Genomic DNA, 19,858 nt, shown 5'->3' on the forward strand with positions numbered 1-19,858 from the left:
ACGGATATATTTTAATAGTGTCAGCAGAGTTTCATCAGCTGGGAATCTGGCTTTTGCTCTTCAAGCTGAAAGTTATATGACTGGCTGCTGATGGCTCTTCAATGTATTTGCAAGGATTGGAAACATTACCAGCCTGTAGGAGCCCCCAAGATGACTGTATGACTCAGACGCCTGACGTAGATTACAGAACAACTAAGACAATGCTGTGTAGGGCCTGGGAGTCATGGGTGTAACTCAAAACACAAGGAGCAACCACCTGCAATTCAGAGGCCTCTCAGGGTGTGAAGGTTGCTTGCAAGTGAGTCAGTGTGTCACAGGATTGGACCTTGCACCACCCACTACCCCTGTCATCAGAAAGGTCTCTTATTTCACTGTCTTCAGCCTTGTAACACCCAGCATCATTAAAGCTTAATTCACAAATCTGAGGGTACTGACACTCTGTATGTTTTTCAACAGCTAAAGTGGGAAATATATTTTGGGGGTACGTGTTGGGGGAAAGGGAAGGAAAAGCAGGATTACTGATTGTAGAAACAAAATGAGACCTCACCTGATCTCTGTGGATCCTTCTTCAGGTGGAACCCTCCCGTCATTAACATCTCTGCTTCCCTGGCCAGGAGCAGATACCGGGGCTCATCGTGAGTGCCATCGTATTCACCTCCTTCATCATAGTCGGTCATGTTCAGTGCAGCATTGTACCAGTACAGTGCCTCCTTCCAATCCTGTACTCTGAAGTTAAAAATAATTTTTGAAGATGGTTACCTTGGGAAACAAATGTACTTTGCACTGGAGATTCAGAATTCACTTTTGCACTAGCTTCTCAGAGCCTTGATGCTCTCCAAGGAAGCAAAAGTTCTCAGAGGCTCGCTAACCCTGCACTGCAGCATTAGGCCACTGTACCAAATGAGGCTGGGGTCACTTCATGTAGTAATTACAGAGGAGAAAGTATGAGACTGAAGTGTCATGCTGATCACCGGAGTCTGAGCTTTACATTACTAGTTGTATGGTTTTGGTCTGGCATTCGTGTTTGTGAAGATAACTGATTTAGAAACAATCTGAAGTTGCGGAGACTCTTGTTTCGTAAATACTTCAAAACCAGCCATTTGCCTACTGAGGATGCTCAGTGCATTTCAATGAGAAGTTTAATATTATTTTAAATTTCACCATTGCCAAGGGCTTCATTGTTGTGCAGAACAGAAACCTCATGTAAATAATGAAGATATGCTCCAATACAAAAGCAGAAAAATCACTATCATCACCTGCTATATTTGGTACTTAAGGAAATTAATGTTTTTAAAAATGGACAAACTCATCTAGAATGCTAAATACAAATAAATTCAAACCAATATACTGTGTAGCCTTTTGGCAAATCAGAATCTATTTCTTAGTCACAATGCTGATCCCATCCCTCCTATCAAGGTAGGAGTGCTGGCCGAATTAAGAGAGACTTACTGAGGGAAAAGCATTTTTAAACTTCTTAAAACTTAAAATTATCGTTAATTAAAAGTAACAACTTCAGCATTAAGAATATGTTCCTGTGAAATGTTCATTCCTACTTTTATTATGAGAAGTGATGAAAGACTACAGCTGTGACAAATACTTTGTTCATCTGACTGCATCTTGTCTGTAGTCACTTTATAACTTCACCTATTTCTCCTGTTCTACAGCTTCTTTCACAGCTTAATTAGAAAAAAAACCCCAAACCCTTCTTTAAAAATAAAAAAGAACTGTGCTTTTAAAACAAAAAAATCACTAAGGAGGAGGCATGGTAGTTGTAAATACTTTTCACTTTTTTTTTGGGGTACTACATCTCCAAAACAACTCGTGTTCATTTTTTCCCCACTAATCCCACTATTTTCAAGTATGCAAACCCCAGTGAAGTCAAGGGGAGTTTTATCACCAACATCAGAGAAAAAAAACCAACTTAGCTATCATAGGGCAACCTCGGTGTAAGGGCTAAACTCAAACATGCAGGTGGATCCAACACACATGCAGGTGTCCAACAGCAGAAATGGTCTCTGATTTTTGTTCTGTGTTTATATATCACGGCCTAAATTCTGCTTTTATTCACTACTGTGTAAGTCTGAAGTAACTCCCAGAACACTAATTCATAGCAGCTGTTTATCTGAATGAAAGACATGCAGCAAGTGCTTCTCCACCCCCACCCCACTGTGGAGTACCACCAAGTGAGTCAGTCATGCACAGTACCTGTCTGAACCAAGATTTACACCTGTATCATATGCTCTTGCTACCAGAATCATGGAAGGCCGGTCTCCAGCTTCTGCTGCTTTCAGCAAGTAGTCAAATCCTTTATTTCTGTTCTCCTTTGTGTCCTAGTAAAACAAGCACAACCTTCAAAATGTGTATTTCTAAGTAAAACCTTCTCTTCCTTCCTCTAACACTAAATGCAGTTTCTCCAAGTCAGTAATGGCTGCACGTGTTTAGTGTGTCTGAGAAACAGGCCCAGCCACAAGAAACTAAGAAGCTGAATAGTAAGGATCACTTCAGAAACTTCCCAAAGATATGCAGTAATTTGCAGGCAAAACAAGGAACAGGCAGCATTTTTTGCTGCTTTGTCCAAGTCCTTAATTACAAAGTAATCTATTTTCTCTGAAGATGCTACAGAACACCTAGCTACAGTTCATGTTTTGTCTCCGTTTCCTGCTGTTCTTTATGTAATTTTTACAATGGACCACAATTCCACATTTTGGCACTTTCTTTGATCTTTCTGTTTACCTCCAGAGTGACCTCAGAAAGAATGTGATGTGGTAGCTGAGAGCACATGAGTCCTAACCCAACGATGGCTTCTAGCTCCCCGCAGTCTGCAGCATGCTCCAGGTGAAACAGGGCTGACTCCTGATCCCATTCCTTGTCTTTCTCACAGAAACGCCCAGCTTCATGATAGCGAACCATGGCCAAATGAACCTAGAACACAATTGCATAGGAAAGACACACAAGCATTAAGTATAGATCTGCTTCTTCAAAAGCCCTGTGCCCATACTTAGGAACAAAAATACCTCTCTGAGGTAACTACTTAAAGCTAATTTGTGACTGAGCAGAGGACTAGTTTGATAACACATGGACTGGGAGCCTGAACAAATTGAGCAGGCAAAAAGTCATGCTTATATGCAGTGCAGCTGCTTCTCCAGTTCTGTAAGTTTAGACACATACAGCTTTATAAACTTGACTACTAGAAATAAAAGACTGAATTCAGCAAGACAGTAGCTGCCACATCACCTTCCCACATCAGTTGTGCCCTAAGCAGTAATCTACCAGGTTGCCGCACCAGAGCGCCAGGTCTTAGGGGCATGTCCCAGCATGTCTGCTAGGGCCTTGGACACCTTTATGAGCGAGTCATAGTTAAAGGCAGCCAGCCTGCAACCACCTAATATGCCATCCAGCAGCACAAACAGCAGTGACCATGGGTCACAGACTTACGCACAGCAAGGGCCCTCACAGGAAAGGAACTACCCTAAGGCATAGAAAATCAATAAGGTTATCCAGGGTAAAATCCTCATACCCCTGAAGCCTTTATTGTCAGTGGGGGCAGGATTTAATTCCAAACATGTCATGGGATTTTCAGGTTTTTTCCCTCCCCTCCCCAAGGGAAAGGCAGATTTCCTCTCACACCAAAAGGTGTTGAGAACATCTGAGGCTCTCAGGATGTTCAGGAAGATCTACAACATGTGTTTTGAGTGTGGGCTTAAGCCCATACGTAAACTTAATTCACATTTGCATTGTCTGGGATAGCCTGAAGCAAAAAGAGTTGGTCCATGCTACCATTTTTCAAGAGGCCAACCTTGCCTATTTGCAAGGTATGTGGGTCAGGCACACCGCATCTATCCCACTGTATCTTCTCTGCATGATGCCTCTGGAAAGGCAGATGAACTGACAGCAGGATCCTTCCCAAAGAAGCCCAGATTTTGCAAGTCTAAACACAAATGGAATTAATAGGTTCCTGAGCTTAGGTGTCCCTTATGAAATATGATTAGGTGACAGAAAGCTATAGACGTGATATTTATTTTCACCTGCACAAATAACTCATGCAGGGCAACACTTCTATGTAAGTAATAAATACAAGATGTTTCTTTCCAGGTGGAAAGAACAGGATTACTATACTCAGTGTACCTTCCCAAGGACTGACTTCCCAATTTTCTTTTCAAGTTCTAGTGCATTGAGCCTCTGAATTTCTTGGGCAACACAGGACGGTCTGTGGATGTGGACTCTGGAAGAGTTGTAGAGATTCCATTTCTCCACACTGATCTGAAATAGGGAATATACTATCATTTCTATAAAAAAATTAAAATTTCCATACTATTCATATGGATTACCATCCAGAAATCAAAGCCTCCATTAATATTATTAGTAAATACTGTGATTTAAGACAGGGCTTTCAAAAGTTGTGTTAGTAGCTGAATGAGTGGTTATTATTCTTCATTAAAGAAACAGAGTAAAGCCCTCTACTTCTACTCCCAACATCAAATATCTTCCATAAATGACAGTAGCAAAGCAAAGCATTATCTTTAAGTTCTGAATCAGAAAAAAGGTACTTATAAAAATAAGCACCTGAATAGTCACACTGCAAGCACTGAGGTTATCCATGCACAAAAAAATTAAACCCATACTTTTCTAGTCAGAATTTCAGTTCAAAACATTTTAAATGCTGCTTGCATTCTACAACTCTAGAAAAATTAAAAGTAACAATGCAGAAGATAGGCAGATACATGTATTAGTGCTTTTCAGGATGTCCAACACAAATAACAACAAACAACTTTTCAACATAATCGGTGGATGGGAAACAGTAGCCAAAAACAATCCTATCAAAGTGAAAGCCTTTGGAGGTACACGGGGGAAACACAACAGGGAAGGTTACTGGCACAGAACTTCAGTCTGGTAAAGCTTTCAACTTCCTGAAACAGCAATATATAATCATTACAAGGAAATTCCGAAAAGTGTGTCTAATTAAATTATTCATTGTTGTCAAAGCGCTGTTTTTTCTTTCCTTGCATAATAGTTATTTAAGTTTATAGCCACAGAAACTAATTATCACAGAAGCAACATTTTGTAAAAACATACAAGGTCTGGTCTTCCCTGACTGAGGTACACAACGGAGAGAGCTACTGTCACATATTTCAAACACTGCATGTTTTAAAAAACAAAAATCATCCAACCACGTATGGGCCACAACTCCAAAACTGAAGTGAAGAAAGGAAATCTAATCTAGTTAGGCAGAAAAACAATCCATAGAACTAGACTTCCACCCCTCCAAGTGAGAAACCCATGCATAATCACTAATTTATGTCAGGGATCAGTTGCAGAGGCTACAATTTGTTTATAACTACTTTAAGTGGAAAATAAAGACAAAACAAAAACAGAGTGGCAAGTTAATATTAATAAACATATTCAGTAGCTGAAAAGGAAGGAAACCTGACATCTGATTTAGTGATGTGAAGTTAGATGGCAGATGAATGGAACAAAGGACAAGAAGAGTGGCCAACTCATAGTCTATGAACATATCTGCTTTATTTACCCTTGCAGAGCTTCCCAAACTGTCTTCATCAGATTCATGTCTTCGGTTGTTGTTTGAATGGCCCTACATTAATGCAAAGATTTGCATCATTTAATTTGCAGCAACTGATGTGTGCCAGTTACCATAAAATCATTAAGGTTGGAAAAAACCTCTAGAATCATCAAGTCCAACTGTCAACCCAACACCACCAGGCCTCCTAAACCATGTCCTGAAGTGCCACATCTACACGACCTGTAAATACCTCCAGGGACAGTGACTCCACCACCTCTCTCGGCAGCCCGTTCCAATGCCTGACCACACTCTCAGTAAAGAAATTTTTCCTAAAAATCAAATCTAGACCTCCCCTGATGCAGCTTGAGGCCATTTCCTCTCGTTCTATCGCTAGTAATTTGGGAGAAGAGACCAACATCCACCTATTCCCATCCAGCAAACTTAATAGTGACAATGACCAAAATAGTTCCCACTGGCTCAGTGATACCGCAATATAAAAAGAAACATACTGAAATGGCAAAGAATATGGCATACCCAGGCTTTAATCCTGCAAACTGGATATCCCATGACAAACACCTTGCCACTTCAAAGGTGACAAAAGGAGTGGTATCTTTGGAAGCAGTATTCTCTTTCCTATCCTCTAATTAAATACTTAGTTAAGATCTTCAGGTCAAAAAGCATTTATTTGTAAGTTTGTATTTTAAAGGAGTAACCAATTAACCCACAGGAATTCTAAAGCTGCATATTATTAACTGACAACAACATTAAGTCATACAAAGTAGAGGGGGTAAAAGAGTCTGAAAGTAGATCATATTCATGGATTCCCCGTGACAAGCTAGCTACATTTCTCAAATGCAGTACAGAATACTTAAAAAAACTTCAAAACAATATGCAATCAAACATAATATTTGAAATTAAGCTCCTCGTTACAAACAGTCTTTGTCCTGTAAAAGTGTCATTAACATTCCCAAGGTAAGTAATTTTGCAACATGTGGGTATTTCTTTCCAACCGTTTCATCTGTTTACAAAGTCTAGATCAAGAGGGATAAAAAGTAAGATTCTTCTATGGAAACAGTTCAAGTATGAACAGGCCCAACTATGCTAAACCCAGAGTCAGGTTCTTACCCTCTCTCTATGATCCAGATCTTCTAGCTCACTTCTCTTTTCACTGGGATATCCACTGTCTCCACCATTTTCAAAATCCTACAGAAGACAAGAACAAAACATCACAGCATTAGCACTACCCTTTGTAAGGATCTCAGCTTGACATTTCCCACAGAAAAAACCTTCTGCTGGTTAGTGGGATATGTTGGATGGATATGCTGGATGAAAATGATTTTATGTTGTGCTATGTCTGACAGAACAGGCCTTAATGACTCAGAACATACTGTCCAAGCTTGTGTTCTCTCTTAGATACATAACCCACCCCTGCAAGGACTCACATACTTTATCAAACCAAGAGTCCACTTAATATAGTTTTCAGTCTTCAGTGGTAGCCAGTTAAAAGATAAATCAGTTACCAACAGCCCCTGGTACTAAGGCCCTAGTGTTGGAAAATTCCCACTGCAATCTTATTGATTGCAGAGAACCCCAGGTGAGGTTCTCTAACATCTCACAGTACCAGCATTTGCAGAGACCTAATCAATGGGGATTCTGTTTAGCTTTTATACCACAGCAGTTGGTACAAGTGCCAAAGACACAGTATGCAGGCAGGGGAACACACACACACTTTAATTAACTGTTAAAATACACCAAATGCAAATACATTTCTGGAGGGAAAAAATGAATACTATTTTAAAATAAAATGGTCTTCCTTTTTAGGAACAGCAAATGCATGCAGATAACATGACCTGCAGCAAGGAAAGCAGGCAGAGCACCTTTATATGCTTTTGCTGAACAAAGCCTTCAAGCAGTCCTTTAAGGACGCACTCATTAAGGAACTGCAATCTCATTTCCTGTTGGATAGACACTCACCCTTTGGTTATCAAGTTGATCATAGTCTTTGTGAACCAAGTTATCTACTTCATTGAACACAGGCCAATCTAGGAAGAAAAGGATTTACTACTTATTGTAAGGATAACATGCTTGAGGAGAAAGCTCTTAGATACCATAATTTTACCACAGTTTTTTCACAGAAGCACCTCTGCATTAATTATCTACATAGAAGTACCTTTAGTTTTATTTCTCCTCAAAGGAATGCTAGAGACAAGTATTCTAGACTAAATACAACCTGCTGTTGTGTTTAAAACCAGCAAAATAAAACAAGTCACTGCCAATTGTTCTGGAACCTCCAAGGAAGTTACGTATGAAGCTAACTCACTAAGCATGTCCATCTTTTGGCTGTGAGGGGTTGCTGAGGAAGGAGAGCAAGGTAGAGAGTCAAATGCCACATCGCTCATGCTTTCATCTCCAGAGTTTTCAGACACGCGGAAGAGCAGAGGAGGCCGACTACCAGAGACTGTTCTCACCCGGCTGCTGCCACATTTTTCCTCTGTGCCACGGAGAATTGTTTGAGCGGATTCCTTGGCAAATTAACAAGAAAGTCCCATGAATAATGCTTCTCTGTATTCTAAGCATGCTATGTAAGCCAACATGAATGTTTATCACGGGTCCTCTACAAAAAGGAGGGTAAAAATACACACATGTATACTTAACTATTTGCTTTGAAAAGTTCTACACCCCAACCAAATATCAAGTCCTGGAATTGTTACAGTCAGAGAGAGTTCTGTTTAGGACTGAATTTCATTCAAAGTGTTTCATCAAGTCTCATTCCCACTAATATCAGTTGAAATTGATATCCCTTGAAGACTAGCAGTTCTATTTGTTTTTCTCCCAAAATTAAGTTTGTGAGATACAAAACTTACTAATGATTTCAGCATTCAAAGATATACTTGGTCCTAAATATACATGTTACAAGATTCCCAATTAATTAAAGCTACAGCATTAATTCAGAGACAAATATGGATAAGTCAGCTTTAAACTGCTGTATTTTAAACTGCAACATTAGTGATTAAGGTGGTTTTATTTGTCATGTAAATAGCATATTTCGGTTTTATTTACAGGGCTTTTAGAGTTAGAATAAACCAGCTATTCGCCTTAGTTATACTTTTTTCATCAGGCACTTACAAGCAATTTTTTATTACAATCCAAGGCATCTTTTTCTTTGGATGAAAGATCAAATGGTGCAAGCCCCATGCTTTTGCAAATCTTGTTGCAGAAATGAGAATGAAAGAACAAGGCCATACCTCGAACACCTATGGCATTAAAAAAAAAAGCGAGGAAAGGGTTTACTCAAAGTTTATATGACCGTTTACTTATTAAAAGCTAGAAGTCCCAAAGCATTTTTTAAGAAGTCAAAAGAGAAGGAAAGTGCTTTGCAGCACACACAGTTCAACCAACTCCCATTTTCTTTTAACACCTCTAAGGGCTTTTCACTCTCTCTTGCAAAGTGAGTGAAAGGAAGTCTGAAAAATCTTCAAAAGCTATGTATGCACAGGGATATAATAATAAATTTGGCTGCATCCTTGAGAAACGTGCCTAAAGTTGATCCTGCTTACAAAACTTGCTGTGTCCTATGAACAACTTCATGTATGGACACTTGGAGCTTTAAAAATATGCAAAGCTTATCTCTCCACATTCAGCCATATTCATTCCTGCAATCTGGCAAGGGAATTAAAGGCTATGATTATTGCTCTCACATTGTAGGAAGCTACTTAATTTCATTACTTGTTTGGTTTAAGAGTAGGCCAGGAGACATGAGCTAAGACCAGCTCTCATTTTAAATCTGCCCTTGTGTGACAGCTGCCCTGTTCAGGGCCTCCTTACAACAGAACTTCCCCAGCTGTTTGCATGAACCTCAGAAATGTGCCTGCTCACTCAGCCATGTAGCAGGTACTCAGCAGACAGCCTGGAAGAGAAAATAAGCATCTGTTAGCATGTGAAACAGGATCGTTGATTTTACCTAGGTTGCCATCTCCAAAATCTGTCCCGTTCTCTGTATGGATCTGAGGGTCCGTGTAAAGATCTCCAACTCCCTGGATATCAACAATAATAAGCTGGTGTCCTGAGCGCTCAAAGGTGAAGTGACTAAAGGCCTAGGAAGAACCACAGAAGATGTCTGAGAAAACTCTCCTTTGATCTACTGAAAACAGCAACACATATTCACCTCTTATAAGCGGGCAAAGAAGTCTGATAACCCTATTGGTAAAGTATAACTGGTATAAATGTCATGATGAAAGCAATTGGAGACTAAAAGCATGTAGCAGATTGCTTCTTCAGCCTGCCACCACACAGAGATGGGCTAAAGAGGTCGGGTGTAAAGCAGCAGTGGGATCATGCAGGGGAGATTGCTTTATTCCTCCTCCTTGTACTGGGGATTCTGTTTTCCACTACAGTCTTCACCTTAAGAAGTGGGGAGCTGCCTGGCAGAGGGAACAACAGAGGTGAAGCCAGTGCAGAATAACTTCTGCATAAACATCCTGGCTGTGCCTGTGGATCTCCAAGCTCGGCAGCCCTGCAACATTGCTTCCTTCCGCCAACAGGCAAAGATCTGCTACATTTTGGGGAGAAAAAAAAAGAAGAAAAGAAAAAAAAAAAAAAAAAAGACCAGCATCCCCACAAATTCTCCTTTCCCATACTGTGCCCTCTGGGAGGTCCTCCTGAGCTGCTGATCTGGCTCTACATTCATGTATCAGATAATGAAGTGTATGTTTGTACTCTTTAAGTGCAGCATTTCAAGAATCAGGTATAAAAAGCCCTTCTCTTCGGCGTAAAGCTAAGACGTGAGGAATCTTCTGGGAAGGTCTCCAAAAAAGCACTGTGGGCCTGGGGGAGGTGACTGGTGGTGACAGACAAACATTTTAACTGCAGCAAATCTCATGGAACATTTTGTTCCTAACTTGTGAAAGCATAGCACTGATTCGGTGTACAAAAGACAGCCCAGAACGTAAACCCTCTGCTTACATTAAGCATCATGACAAATACCTTAAAAATGGGGAAAAAAATGAAAAAGCCAAAACCCTCAAGCCCCAGTAAAACACTCCTTTGCTATACCAACACTTTGCATTTTTCACCAGTATTTTAAAATTCTCTTATGAGATTCAAGGAGCACTTGAAATCTGTACTTATATTTCTATACACAATCTCAGATTCACCTATTCAGAGGCTGCAGCTAAAAAAACCAGATTCTTATGCGCAGATAGACTAGATTTCTTATTTACGTGAGTTGGATATCTGCCACCTCCTTTGGTATATTACATGAGGCACCAGAAAACTATTTAGCACATAGTACATGAGAGGTCTTTCTCCCCACCTGAATTTGAAGAGAGTCGAAATATGTTGATGCCTGCAATTACAATTAGAGTGAAGGGGCTTAAGGTTTCCAAAGAGTATTAACCATGTTCAACTCAAGTAAAATCAACAGACACCAAAATGCAGTGAAGAAGCACTCAGCTCTTGAAACAGCGGGCCCCAAATAATGGTCAGACTTACGGCAAAAAGAGAAATTAATCTGGCATTGCACTGGAAAGCCTGCAGTTTCCTTTCTTGGCAGTAATGCAAGACCTTTGGACAGAGCCAAGAAGCTCCCTGCAGCAGACTCTATGGAAAGCATTAAACAAAGCCTCACTTGCGGGGTAAGACGAATGTTGTCGTCTCGCACAAATCCAGAATTTGAGTTGTATTTGATGTATTTGCCCTCAATGTAATGCTCCAGATGAAAGAGAGGCTTTCCAGGTCTGTTCTTCAATTCAATAATACAGGTCTGTACTATATCCACCTAGAGAGGGAAAGAAGATAAGCAATGACTAACAGAATACCATCTTCAGATCAAAGTGTGTGTGAATCCTCCAGCTGTGGAAACTTTCCCCATGAAAGAAGCCGAATAATTGCAAAGATATGTCTGTTTAACAAGGGGGTGAGGGAAGAGTCACATGCTTTGTAGGTTATTGGAGGAATTCCAGAAATTAAAAGCAGTCACTTCAAAACAGCTCACTTCTGGAACAAATCCCTCTGAAAATTCCTAGTAAGTGTTGGTTTTCTATTTTATTTTTGTGGGCACCTTAAGAGTACCCTGCAAAGAGTCTATACCCAGAGAGCAACACATACATTAACTACTACACAACCTGAAGAAATGCTTTTTCAGAGTACTGAAGACTTCTACCATTCAGATATTTCTGGATTCTGCCTCACCTCCTCCCTCTGTCTCGGACACAGAGGAGGTGAGCAGGATAAAGATGAAACCATCACAACTCTCACTTTGCTTACATCTTTTCCCCCACATGGCATTTCAAACTTCTAGATTCCTCTCTGTGCATTTCACTCTTGTGCCTCACCTTGCTGTTGTGAGACAGGTAGTTATTAACTGTTACTAGCCCTCATATGGAGAGAATGCACATAGTCCACATACTCAAAAGCAGTCATTTTGGCTATGAAATTTTTAAGGCCCCCACGCTGAGGCATACTTCTTGACCCAAGTATCTTGTCACGTTACACACAGTCCGTGGTAGAGCCAAGAGCAGGAACCAAGATACCACAGTGCATGTATAGCAACCTTCCTACAAGCTGCCTGTTCCACTCATTTGAAGTCATAGTTACACTCATGCATTCAGTACCAGCTGTGGATTAAAGAGACTTGACAGCTTCACTGATGCATGTCAGATACATACCAGGGACATACTCAGCAAAGAGGAGCTTCTGGCTGGGAGTGCATGACAGCTGCAGTCCTTCATACCTGCACTTCAGTTTCTTGTCTTTTAACAAGGTGATTGCTGCTGGAGGTGTTTTTGTCCAGCACACAATGGCCAGCTTTCACCAACAGCTATCCAACTTACCAGCATGGAAAAGCACAAAGCTATGTTGGCTGTACAAAATGTTTAGCAAGGACCCCAGAACCAGAAACACAGCCAGCAAAGCAGGATTCAGGAAGAAGTGGTTCTACTATGTGTTCATGGACATCCCTAGCACAGAGGATGGGAACTTCTCTTGATACCCTGAGCCCAGCTTGATATTCCATCCACCTGTGAGTTTCATACATCTTTATGCTTTGCACTTAACACAATGTGCTAGTATTGTCTCTGAGACACCTAAAGGAAACAAAGCCACGGCATCTTAATTTTTCAGAAAATTCTTCACCACTCCTCAGAAACCTGTGTTTGAATAGCTTTGTAAAGCTATTCAGGTTTCCAGCTGTTCTTAAAAATCAGTGCTAGTTAGGTGTTTAGATAGGTTTACAAGATTTAACCATCTGCTTTCCTGGAGCACTAACAGTTAAGTGATTGCTGAGACTGCTGCAGGCAATAAATTCTGTGACATCTTTGGTTATCTCAAAAGCAGCTGGGCAAATATCAAAAAGAGCAATACAAACACCATTTTATTTTGGTCTTCAGTCAACAGCTGAGAACAGTCAGACATTCACAAACACCCTAATGCCCCTAATTTTGGAAATATAAAGCAACTTATGCATTTACTTCATTAAAAATCAGCTACCATTTAATGGAAAACACAGTAGGGCAGATGAATCTATCTAAACAATTAAATTTAATGGAATATGAGAACTAATCTAATAGGAGAACCAGACCACATTTTTACTTAGCAATATCTTTGAATATACCTGTTTTGGTGGCTTGTGCCGGTTGTACTCTTCTCCCCAGAGTTTTGCTTCCATCTGAAGTCGGACATCCTCAAAATACACATCCCTGCCCACATTCTCTATGTATTGCTTGGCAACATAGTTATAGGCACCTTTCCAGTTCTGCGTGTGTAAGAAGTTGGACAGCTTTTTCCTGAAAGACAGATCAATTGTTGATGAAGGGAAAACCAAGTTTTTAATTCCACGTTCCCCGTTTCTTTGCCCACACAGACAGAGCCAGGCGCTGAGATCAGCATTACCCTCAGTCATTTACCAAATATTCTAGCTGAAGAGTGAAGCACAGGTGGGGGGCAAGGGAAAAAACATCCCACACGAATGGCTGGGACATGCCAAAGTGCCTGTTTCATTTGACTGCAGCTACTTCTACTCTCAACTTCCTCCCTTTCTCATTTCCTTCCCCTCCCCACTCCTCTCAAACCCAGAATATGAAGGGTTGGTACCTCCTGAACACCCTGTTCTAATGTCAACAATTAACTTCTGCAGAAATTAACAGGGAGCGGTGTTTTAAACATGAACCGAGAGGAGAAACCCCGCTCCTATGGTAAGAACAAACTGCTGCCTTCTCAACGCACAGGGGTAACTACTTAGTATCCCCCCATGATCCCAGAAGGAAAACTGCACATGACAGTTGTTCTTATGATGTAGCTTTTAACTTTTGTTCATGTGCAAATCTTTAATCAACAGATGTCTCAAGACTGGGGGGGATGGGACACATACTTTAGGACTTTGACAACAGAGAGTCTGCTGGCTGTCAACAAATGGATTAAGCAGGTACCCAGCAGTTGCAGAAGATGCCAACATTCAAGTTAAAGGAGGAAAAAAACCCCCACTGTTATCAAGAATTTCAAAGCAGACACACTCTTCTTTCCTAGAACAACCTCATCCATTTGTATGGGATGCAAGGGGGAAAGCACTTCTCCCCCACCCCCCAAGAACTTAATTCAACAGAGAAGGTGGCAAAAAAGTATCAAAACCCTCTCCTGTGCCAGCACTGGTGTTGCTGGAGACCCCAGCAATGCCAAGCCAGTCTGAAGCGGGAGGAGGAGTATGAAAAGAAGTATCTAGAGTAAGGCATGGCTGGCTACTGAGCAGTTCTTGTATTCTGCTCAGTAACAATGGTCCTCCAAGCCTTTCTTGGTGCCATGGCAAATTTTACATTTTGAGAAGCAAGTAGCAGCACTCAAAGTCTCAGACCTTCCCCTCCTTCCTTTCCTCTCTCTCCCCCAAGACTTTGGTCAGAGGCAGAAGTACACGGATGCTCTAAAGGCAAAGCAACTCCAGATTGTCTCTCCTCCTGCAGGGATAGGCAGACAGTCGCTATAACGTAGGTCTTGGAAAGAAGTAACAAGCATGTGAGATAAGAATTTCTGCCAGGATTTTAAACCTTACCAGTTCTCTGAAGAAACAAACTTTTCTGCATAAACCAAGCTAGCCCATGTGCTCCTCCAAAGCCAACCCTCTCAGAAGTTCCTTGAGCCAAGTGCAGCTAATGCTGCCTCTGTAATGACTAAAGACTTGCGGAGTTGCAAAAATCTATAAGAGAGCGCTCCAGATGGGAAATATCAGCGTGCCACTGAGAGTTATGGAAAATCCAGGAGTAGAAAGCTGACATTCGAGTTATGTCTTCTTTGTACAAAAGGTTAAGGCAAAGCTGCAAAGATAAATTTCTGTTTATGGCACTACTCAAGATATTCTGTAAAGGGGAATTTGGTCATTCAGAAACAAGAGCTAAAAGCGATGTCAGCAGCAAAGTCAGCAGGCTAAGATTTGTTACTTCCTAGGCTTCATCCACTGCTGTCTCTATCTGGGTTTGCAAGAACAGAGCCACCAGCACGAACTGACACTGAAACAATGCCTAACTGGAGGACTAAGGGGTTACTTTTCCCCCTTTTTCCTCAAGTTCAAAACATGACATTGTCATTCAGGACATGCTTTCTTCCCAGAAGTGAAAAAAGACATGAAATGCATTTTCTCTGGATTGTGCAGCTGGGAAGAGTGGGGAGTGGCCTTAAACACACACATGTCCAGGAAACATTCATTTCCAGAGCCTGCAAAGGGTGGGGTACTCTTCTAGCACAAACTGACTTACAACTAACTACATGCTGATGCCCACAACCGTATTTGCTAACACTCTCTGAGGAAAGAAAAGTTCCTCCTCTGTCTTCCCCCACACTTCACCCTTCTGGAAAGGGGAACTGTTAGTATTCAAGCTCTGCCTTATTCACAACAGGATTATTCTGGTACACATGATCTATTGGGAGGATAACTTCCTTTACCAAGGGAGGCTTTCTGAGTTGAGATTGCACCCTCCAACTATTCCTTCCCCTTTTCTCTGCCTAACTATAGGCCTCAAGCTGGCCTTCACGCTGAATACACCTACTGCCTCATATTAAATTCAAAGGTATTTTAACACACTAGGAACACAGACACAAAGTAGCCTCCAAGAGATGGTGGAAATAGCATAAATTTATGAATTGCTAATTGATAGGCTGATAGCTTGCTGGAGCTGAGCATGATTGCACATTATCTATCCCACAGCAGCTCTAGTACAGACAATGGCTTGACTTTCCAAAGCAAGCTCACTGGATGCCTGCATCATGCTTACTTGTGCTTCCCTTAAGAGAATGTTCTGCGTTCTGATCCCCACTCCCTGTGCTGCAGCTGGAGTCACACTAACAGGAATAAACCTCTCAGCTATGCCTTTTAGAAAGACAGAGCAGGGAGCTAATAAGGAGCCACACTTTACACAATTTCCACCACACCCAAGCGGAATTCCAGTCACCACCGAAGCAAATACTGCATGGAAGCCAACAAAGATAAAGCCAGCAGATACTTACGTTCTGAAACACTCTCGCATTGCTCCACGGCCAAAAGGCTAAAGAAAAAAAAAACAACAACTCAGCATTGCCATTTCCACAAAGTCAATTTCTAACCAGTGAGAGTGACAACCACGTCTTCCCCCTTTGTATCCTGCAGAAAGCAGTTCTCTAACAGGCTCTATATGATACAAACAGTCTTCCCAAAGAAAAGTGAAAACTCACTGGCAGTTAAGTAGGAATCTGGGGAAAAGACACTGGGAATAAGCCCCCCTCTCAATATCTCATGGAGCAGACATGATGTGTCTTTTAAAGAAGCTATTTAAATTCTCTCTCCAGTTTGGAGTCAGCTCTGTTGTGACTGCCTAGAGAAGCTGGCCTTGCAGACCTCATGCTCTCCACATTCAGGCTTCCATACAGGATGTGCCAAACAGAGCATCACCTCCCTGAACACCAGATACTATGTCAGTAGCACAGCGCAAGGTGACTCCAACACTTTCTAGTTAAATCACAGGTTTGGTGGAGTGACAGTAGCTTCTACCCTCAGATACCAAAAATTCAGTCTGTTTTCATCCTAAGAGCAGAAATTATTTGGAAGCACACAAAATAGTAGGACTACTGCCAGGCAGGGAGATGAGGCCAACAGGAAATGGGAGGGCTGAAATAGGAAGGAGATCACTGGGAAAGGAATGAATGCCTCATGTTGCTGATGGGGAAGGGCTGACTCCGTGTTATACTCTATTCTGAGGAAAAACGGCTGTCAGGACACCAAAACATAATGGATGAGCCAAGGAAAAGAGAGGTAGGAGAAAAGCATAACACTGAGACTTCAAAACTTCTATACAAGGAAAACATCTTGCTGCCACTATTCAGTAACAGGAAGGAAATTACAAATATGGGTGCTAATAAACATGAAGGACAGTGTGATCTTACTTGTGAAGCCATCTTGATGAGGACTTCATCTTCAACCCAGTCCCCAGTAACTGCATTGTACCTGCAAAATCAGGATATGTGCCTCAGAAAAATGCAGAGGGAACCCAAATCCTCCCATCCCCAGTGCCTATCCTCCCCTGTCTCTAGCTGACTGCTAAAAAGTGCTGCCACCACTCCAACACAAAATCTTCTAGTCTTCGCACCACACTCCTCCCCTCCTTACTTCAGGTGGGAAAGAAAAAATATGTATAGCTCTTTGAAGAGACACTGAATCCTGTTGACAATGAACAGATTCCACTACAGAAACTAAACTTTTGCGACATTACAGATTAGGCTTTATCTGCTTTGCCATTAAATCTCCTCTGGAATGCCTAGGCAGTACACTGAGAGCAGAAAGAGCCTTACCAAGCCCTACACACTGGACAGGTTGCCTCCCCCAACCCTGAGCTTGAATAAACCTGGTTCTTACTGGGGATCTGCCACAGTGCTGTGGATATAAGCAGAACGCAGCACCAGCTGTGGCTACAAAAAGCAGCAGAGCCAAGAACTGCCCAACACTGCACCAAGGGAGGAGCAAGTCTCTGTACAACCCTATGATAATGGAAAGAGTATGACTGGTTTCTCCCCACCCCCTTAAATCCCAACACGGTAAGAGCCAAATTGAGAACACAGCGGTTGAGTCACTGACATGTGATTGTTCCCAGCCTGACCTGCACTGAGCACTTCGTGCATGCAGACACCCCATATACACCCTGTATATTCTGTATCACCCCAGTTTGCAGCATACAAGAGAGGTAAAAACAGGAATATCAGAGCCATCTCTTTTTAACAGGTATTATTCGAGTAGCCCTATACCAATATTAACGCTTATTTGTATTCTAAAATATGCAAACTATTTAGGGACTGTGTGCTAACCAGGGACAGATGCAGTCTATGGGGAAGAAGAGCACTCACTGCATGACAGGGTTATGTGATTGGAAGGGAGGCGTCCCCAGACACTGATGCTAAGTGGTAATTAACTGGCCTCTAACTCCTACCCCTTCCACCCAGAAACCTGTGTCAGTAGGGGAAACGTTTTGTCAAAGCCTGTGCTAAAACACTGAGAACAGTTTAAGTGCCAAACTCAGTTTCAGCATGTACACCATGCTGAGCTATTCTGGGCTTTATAAGGATTTAAATTCCAGCCACATGCAGCAATACTGCATGGACAAGCAACAGTAAAACTGCTATTTTGGGAAAGGCACAGAGCGTTATGTTGCTTTTTTTTCTAAACTATTTAAACTGAGTATGCTGCCTCTTTATTGGGATTCATTTCCTTATTAGATTAAGTTTACAGCATTAATAAATCAGCTAGAAAATACTTCTCAGCCTCATTTCCTGTCTACATGGTGAAACTCAGATAGTACTTAGGTGGGAGAGAGAGAAAGAACGTGACACAGGTTTGCTGAAAGGTTTGCTTTTTGATGATATGCAGAATTTACATATTCCTCGGTGATTCAGTTAAGACACACTTATTTTGGGCATTATTGAAAGTTCTTCAGCCATGTAGATACGCATATTCTGCGCTACACAAACACAGCCCTTTCATAAAGCAGCACGTTCTGTTTAACAACAGCATTAAAAGCAGAAAGACCCACAGACCTGTACCGAGTGGCTTGCTCTGTCTCAATGTCCTCAAGATGAAATTCTGCCCATGGATCAGGCATGTGCTTAGCTTTCTGAATAGCATGTTTCCATGTTTCCTGAAGAAGTTACAAATTGGCAGGTTATTTATAATCAGCAGCAACTCACAACAACAGCATTTTCCAGAGCACATCAGGATCCCAATGCTACGAAGATATGCAACTACACAACCCCCAAAGCACTATTCACAGCAGGGACCAAGCAGTACAGAAGACCACCCTGACATTTTATAGCTTCAGGTTTAATGAAACACAGTTCAGAACTATAAAGCATCAGGTTTCAGTTCAATCTGCACTGCCATAAAGTTACTGAGAATAGAATCTGGTCTAGTATATACCAAACAATTTGCAAAACCTGTTGTAATTTGCAAATATGTCTAACATACACGGCAATTAGTGATAAGGCACAACCAGATTATATTAATTCACTTTTACTGTTTTGATTTTTAACTTCTTGTAACTAACAGCATATACTGGCAGTGTAGGTGTAAAAAAGTCCATTAGCGATAGAGCAATATGGATGAAGAAAAAAAGTTCTGTAAACCCCAAGGCCCCCGAACTGTGCTCAGCATAAGAAAGAAGAAATTAGAATGTTGTAAAAATGGATTATTATAACAATTCCAGATAAGTAGCTATTTCAATCTCCACCATTTCAACAGTAAAAAAAATCAAAAGCGTTTTCTGGAATATAAACAGTCTTTCTCTACCAGTCACTTTGGCTGCTTTTCTCTTAACACTTTGATCTCCCTCTTTTTACATTGTACTGTTCCAAGAGAACTGCAGATATGATCCTGTGATGTGCCAAATACCTTCCACAAGGTGAGCACAAGAAAAGGCCACTCTGCACCCCTACCAGTACAGACACACCGAGCTCTGAGGTTTTGTTACTGCCTCTGTGACTGAATTTCAAGTATGCAGAAACAGTAATTTTTAAAATATTGGGGTTTTTTTTTCCCCGTTGGAATTTAAATCTCAGTCAAAACTTTTAAAAAATACAGGATAAACTGGTGTCAGCAATGACATCAAGGAACTTTTTGAAGCAGCTGAGCTTTTAAATTGTTCATGTTTATTTTTATTTTAGCCACAATACTGCATACCTTGCAAACAATTTAAATGCTCCCCTTTCTGACAATAAAACCACAAAATGAACACAATACTACAATAAGCAAAACAAGTTTGAAGGACTTGCTGAGAAAGAGTTCCTACATGTTTCATAAGAAAATGAAGTTGCCTCAGATCGTGTGATGATACGTATTTCATA

General features: G+C 41.2%; 1 protein-coding gene across 6 annotated transcripts in view; it reads right to left on the bottom strand.

The window, feature by feature from the left end:
* EEF2K (eukaryotic elongation factor 2 kinase) overlaps nucleotides 1-19,858 on the bottom strand; it is a 35,304-nt gene that overhangs the window by 2,233 nt on the left and 13,213 nt on the right. For 4 of the 6 annotated variants that reach the window (XM_075105074.1, XM_075105070.1, XM_075105073.1 and 1 more), the window contains 15 exons: nucleotides 18,557-18,657; nucleotides 16,916-16,976; nucleotides 16,004-16,041; nucleotides 13,128-13,299; nucleotides 11,145-11,294; nucleotides 9,480-9,612; nucleotides 8,645-8,772; nucleotides 7,839-8,040; nucleotides 7,493-7,560; nucleotides 6,644-6,721; nucleotides 5,528-5,590; nucleotides 4,126-4,260; nucleotides 2,734-2,922; nucleotides 2,206-2,330; nucleotides 543-726 (listed from right to left, as the gene is read on the bottom strand). In XM_075105074.1, coding sequence (XP_074961175.1) covers nucleotides 543-726; nucleotides 2,206-2,330; nucleotides 2,734-2,922; nucleotides 4,126-4,260; nucleotides 5,528-5,590; nucleotides 6,644-6,721; nucleotides 7,493-7,560; nucleotides 7,839-8,040; nucleotides 8,645-8,772; nucleotides 9,480-9,612; nucleotides 11,145-11,294; nucleotides 13,128-13,299; nucleotides 16,004-16,041; nucleotides 16,916-16,976; nucleotides 18,557-18,657 — 1,827 coding nt within the window. The remainder of the gene's footprint in view (nucleotides 1-542; nucleotides 727-2,205; nucleotides 2,331-2,733; nucleotides 2,923-4,125; nucleotides 4,261-5,527; nucleotides 5,591-6,643; nucleotides 6,722-7,492; nucleotides 7,561-7,838; nucleotides 8,041-8,644; nucleotides 8,773-9,479; nucleotides 9,613-11,144; nucleotides 11,295-13,127; nucleotides 13,300-16,003; nucleotides 16,042-16,915; nucleotides 16,977-18,556; nucleotides 18,658-19,858) is intronic. The other 2 variants (XM_075105075.1, XM_075105072.1) reach the window with 1 other exon arrangement.

The sequence above is a fragment of the Phalacrocorax aristotelis genome, chromosome 10, assembly GCF_949628215.1.
Source record: "Phalacrocorax aristotelis chromosome 10, bGulAri2.1, whole genome shotgun sequence".
Taxonomy (NCBI): Eukaryota; Metazoa; Chordata; class Aves; order Suliformes; family Phalacrocoracidae; genus Phalacrocorax; species Phalacrocorax aristotelis.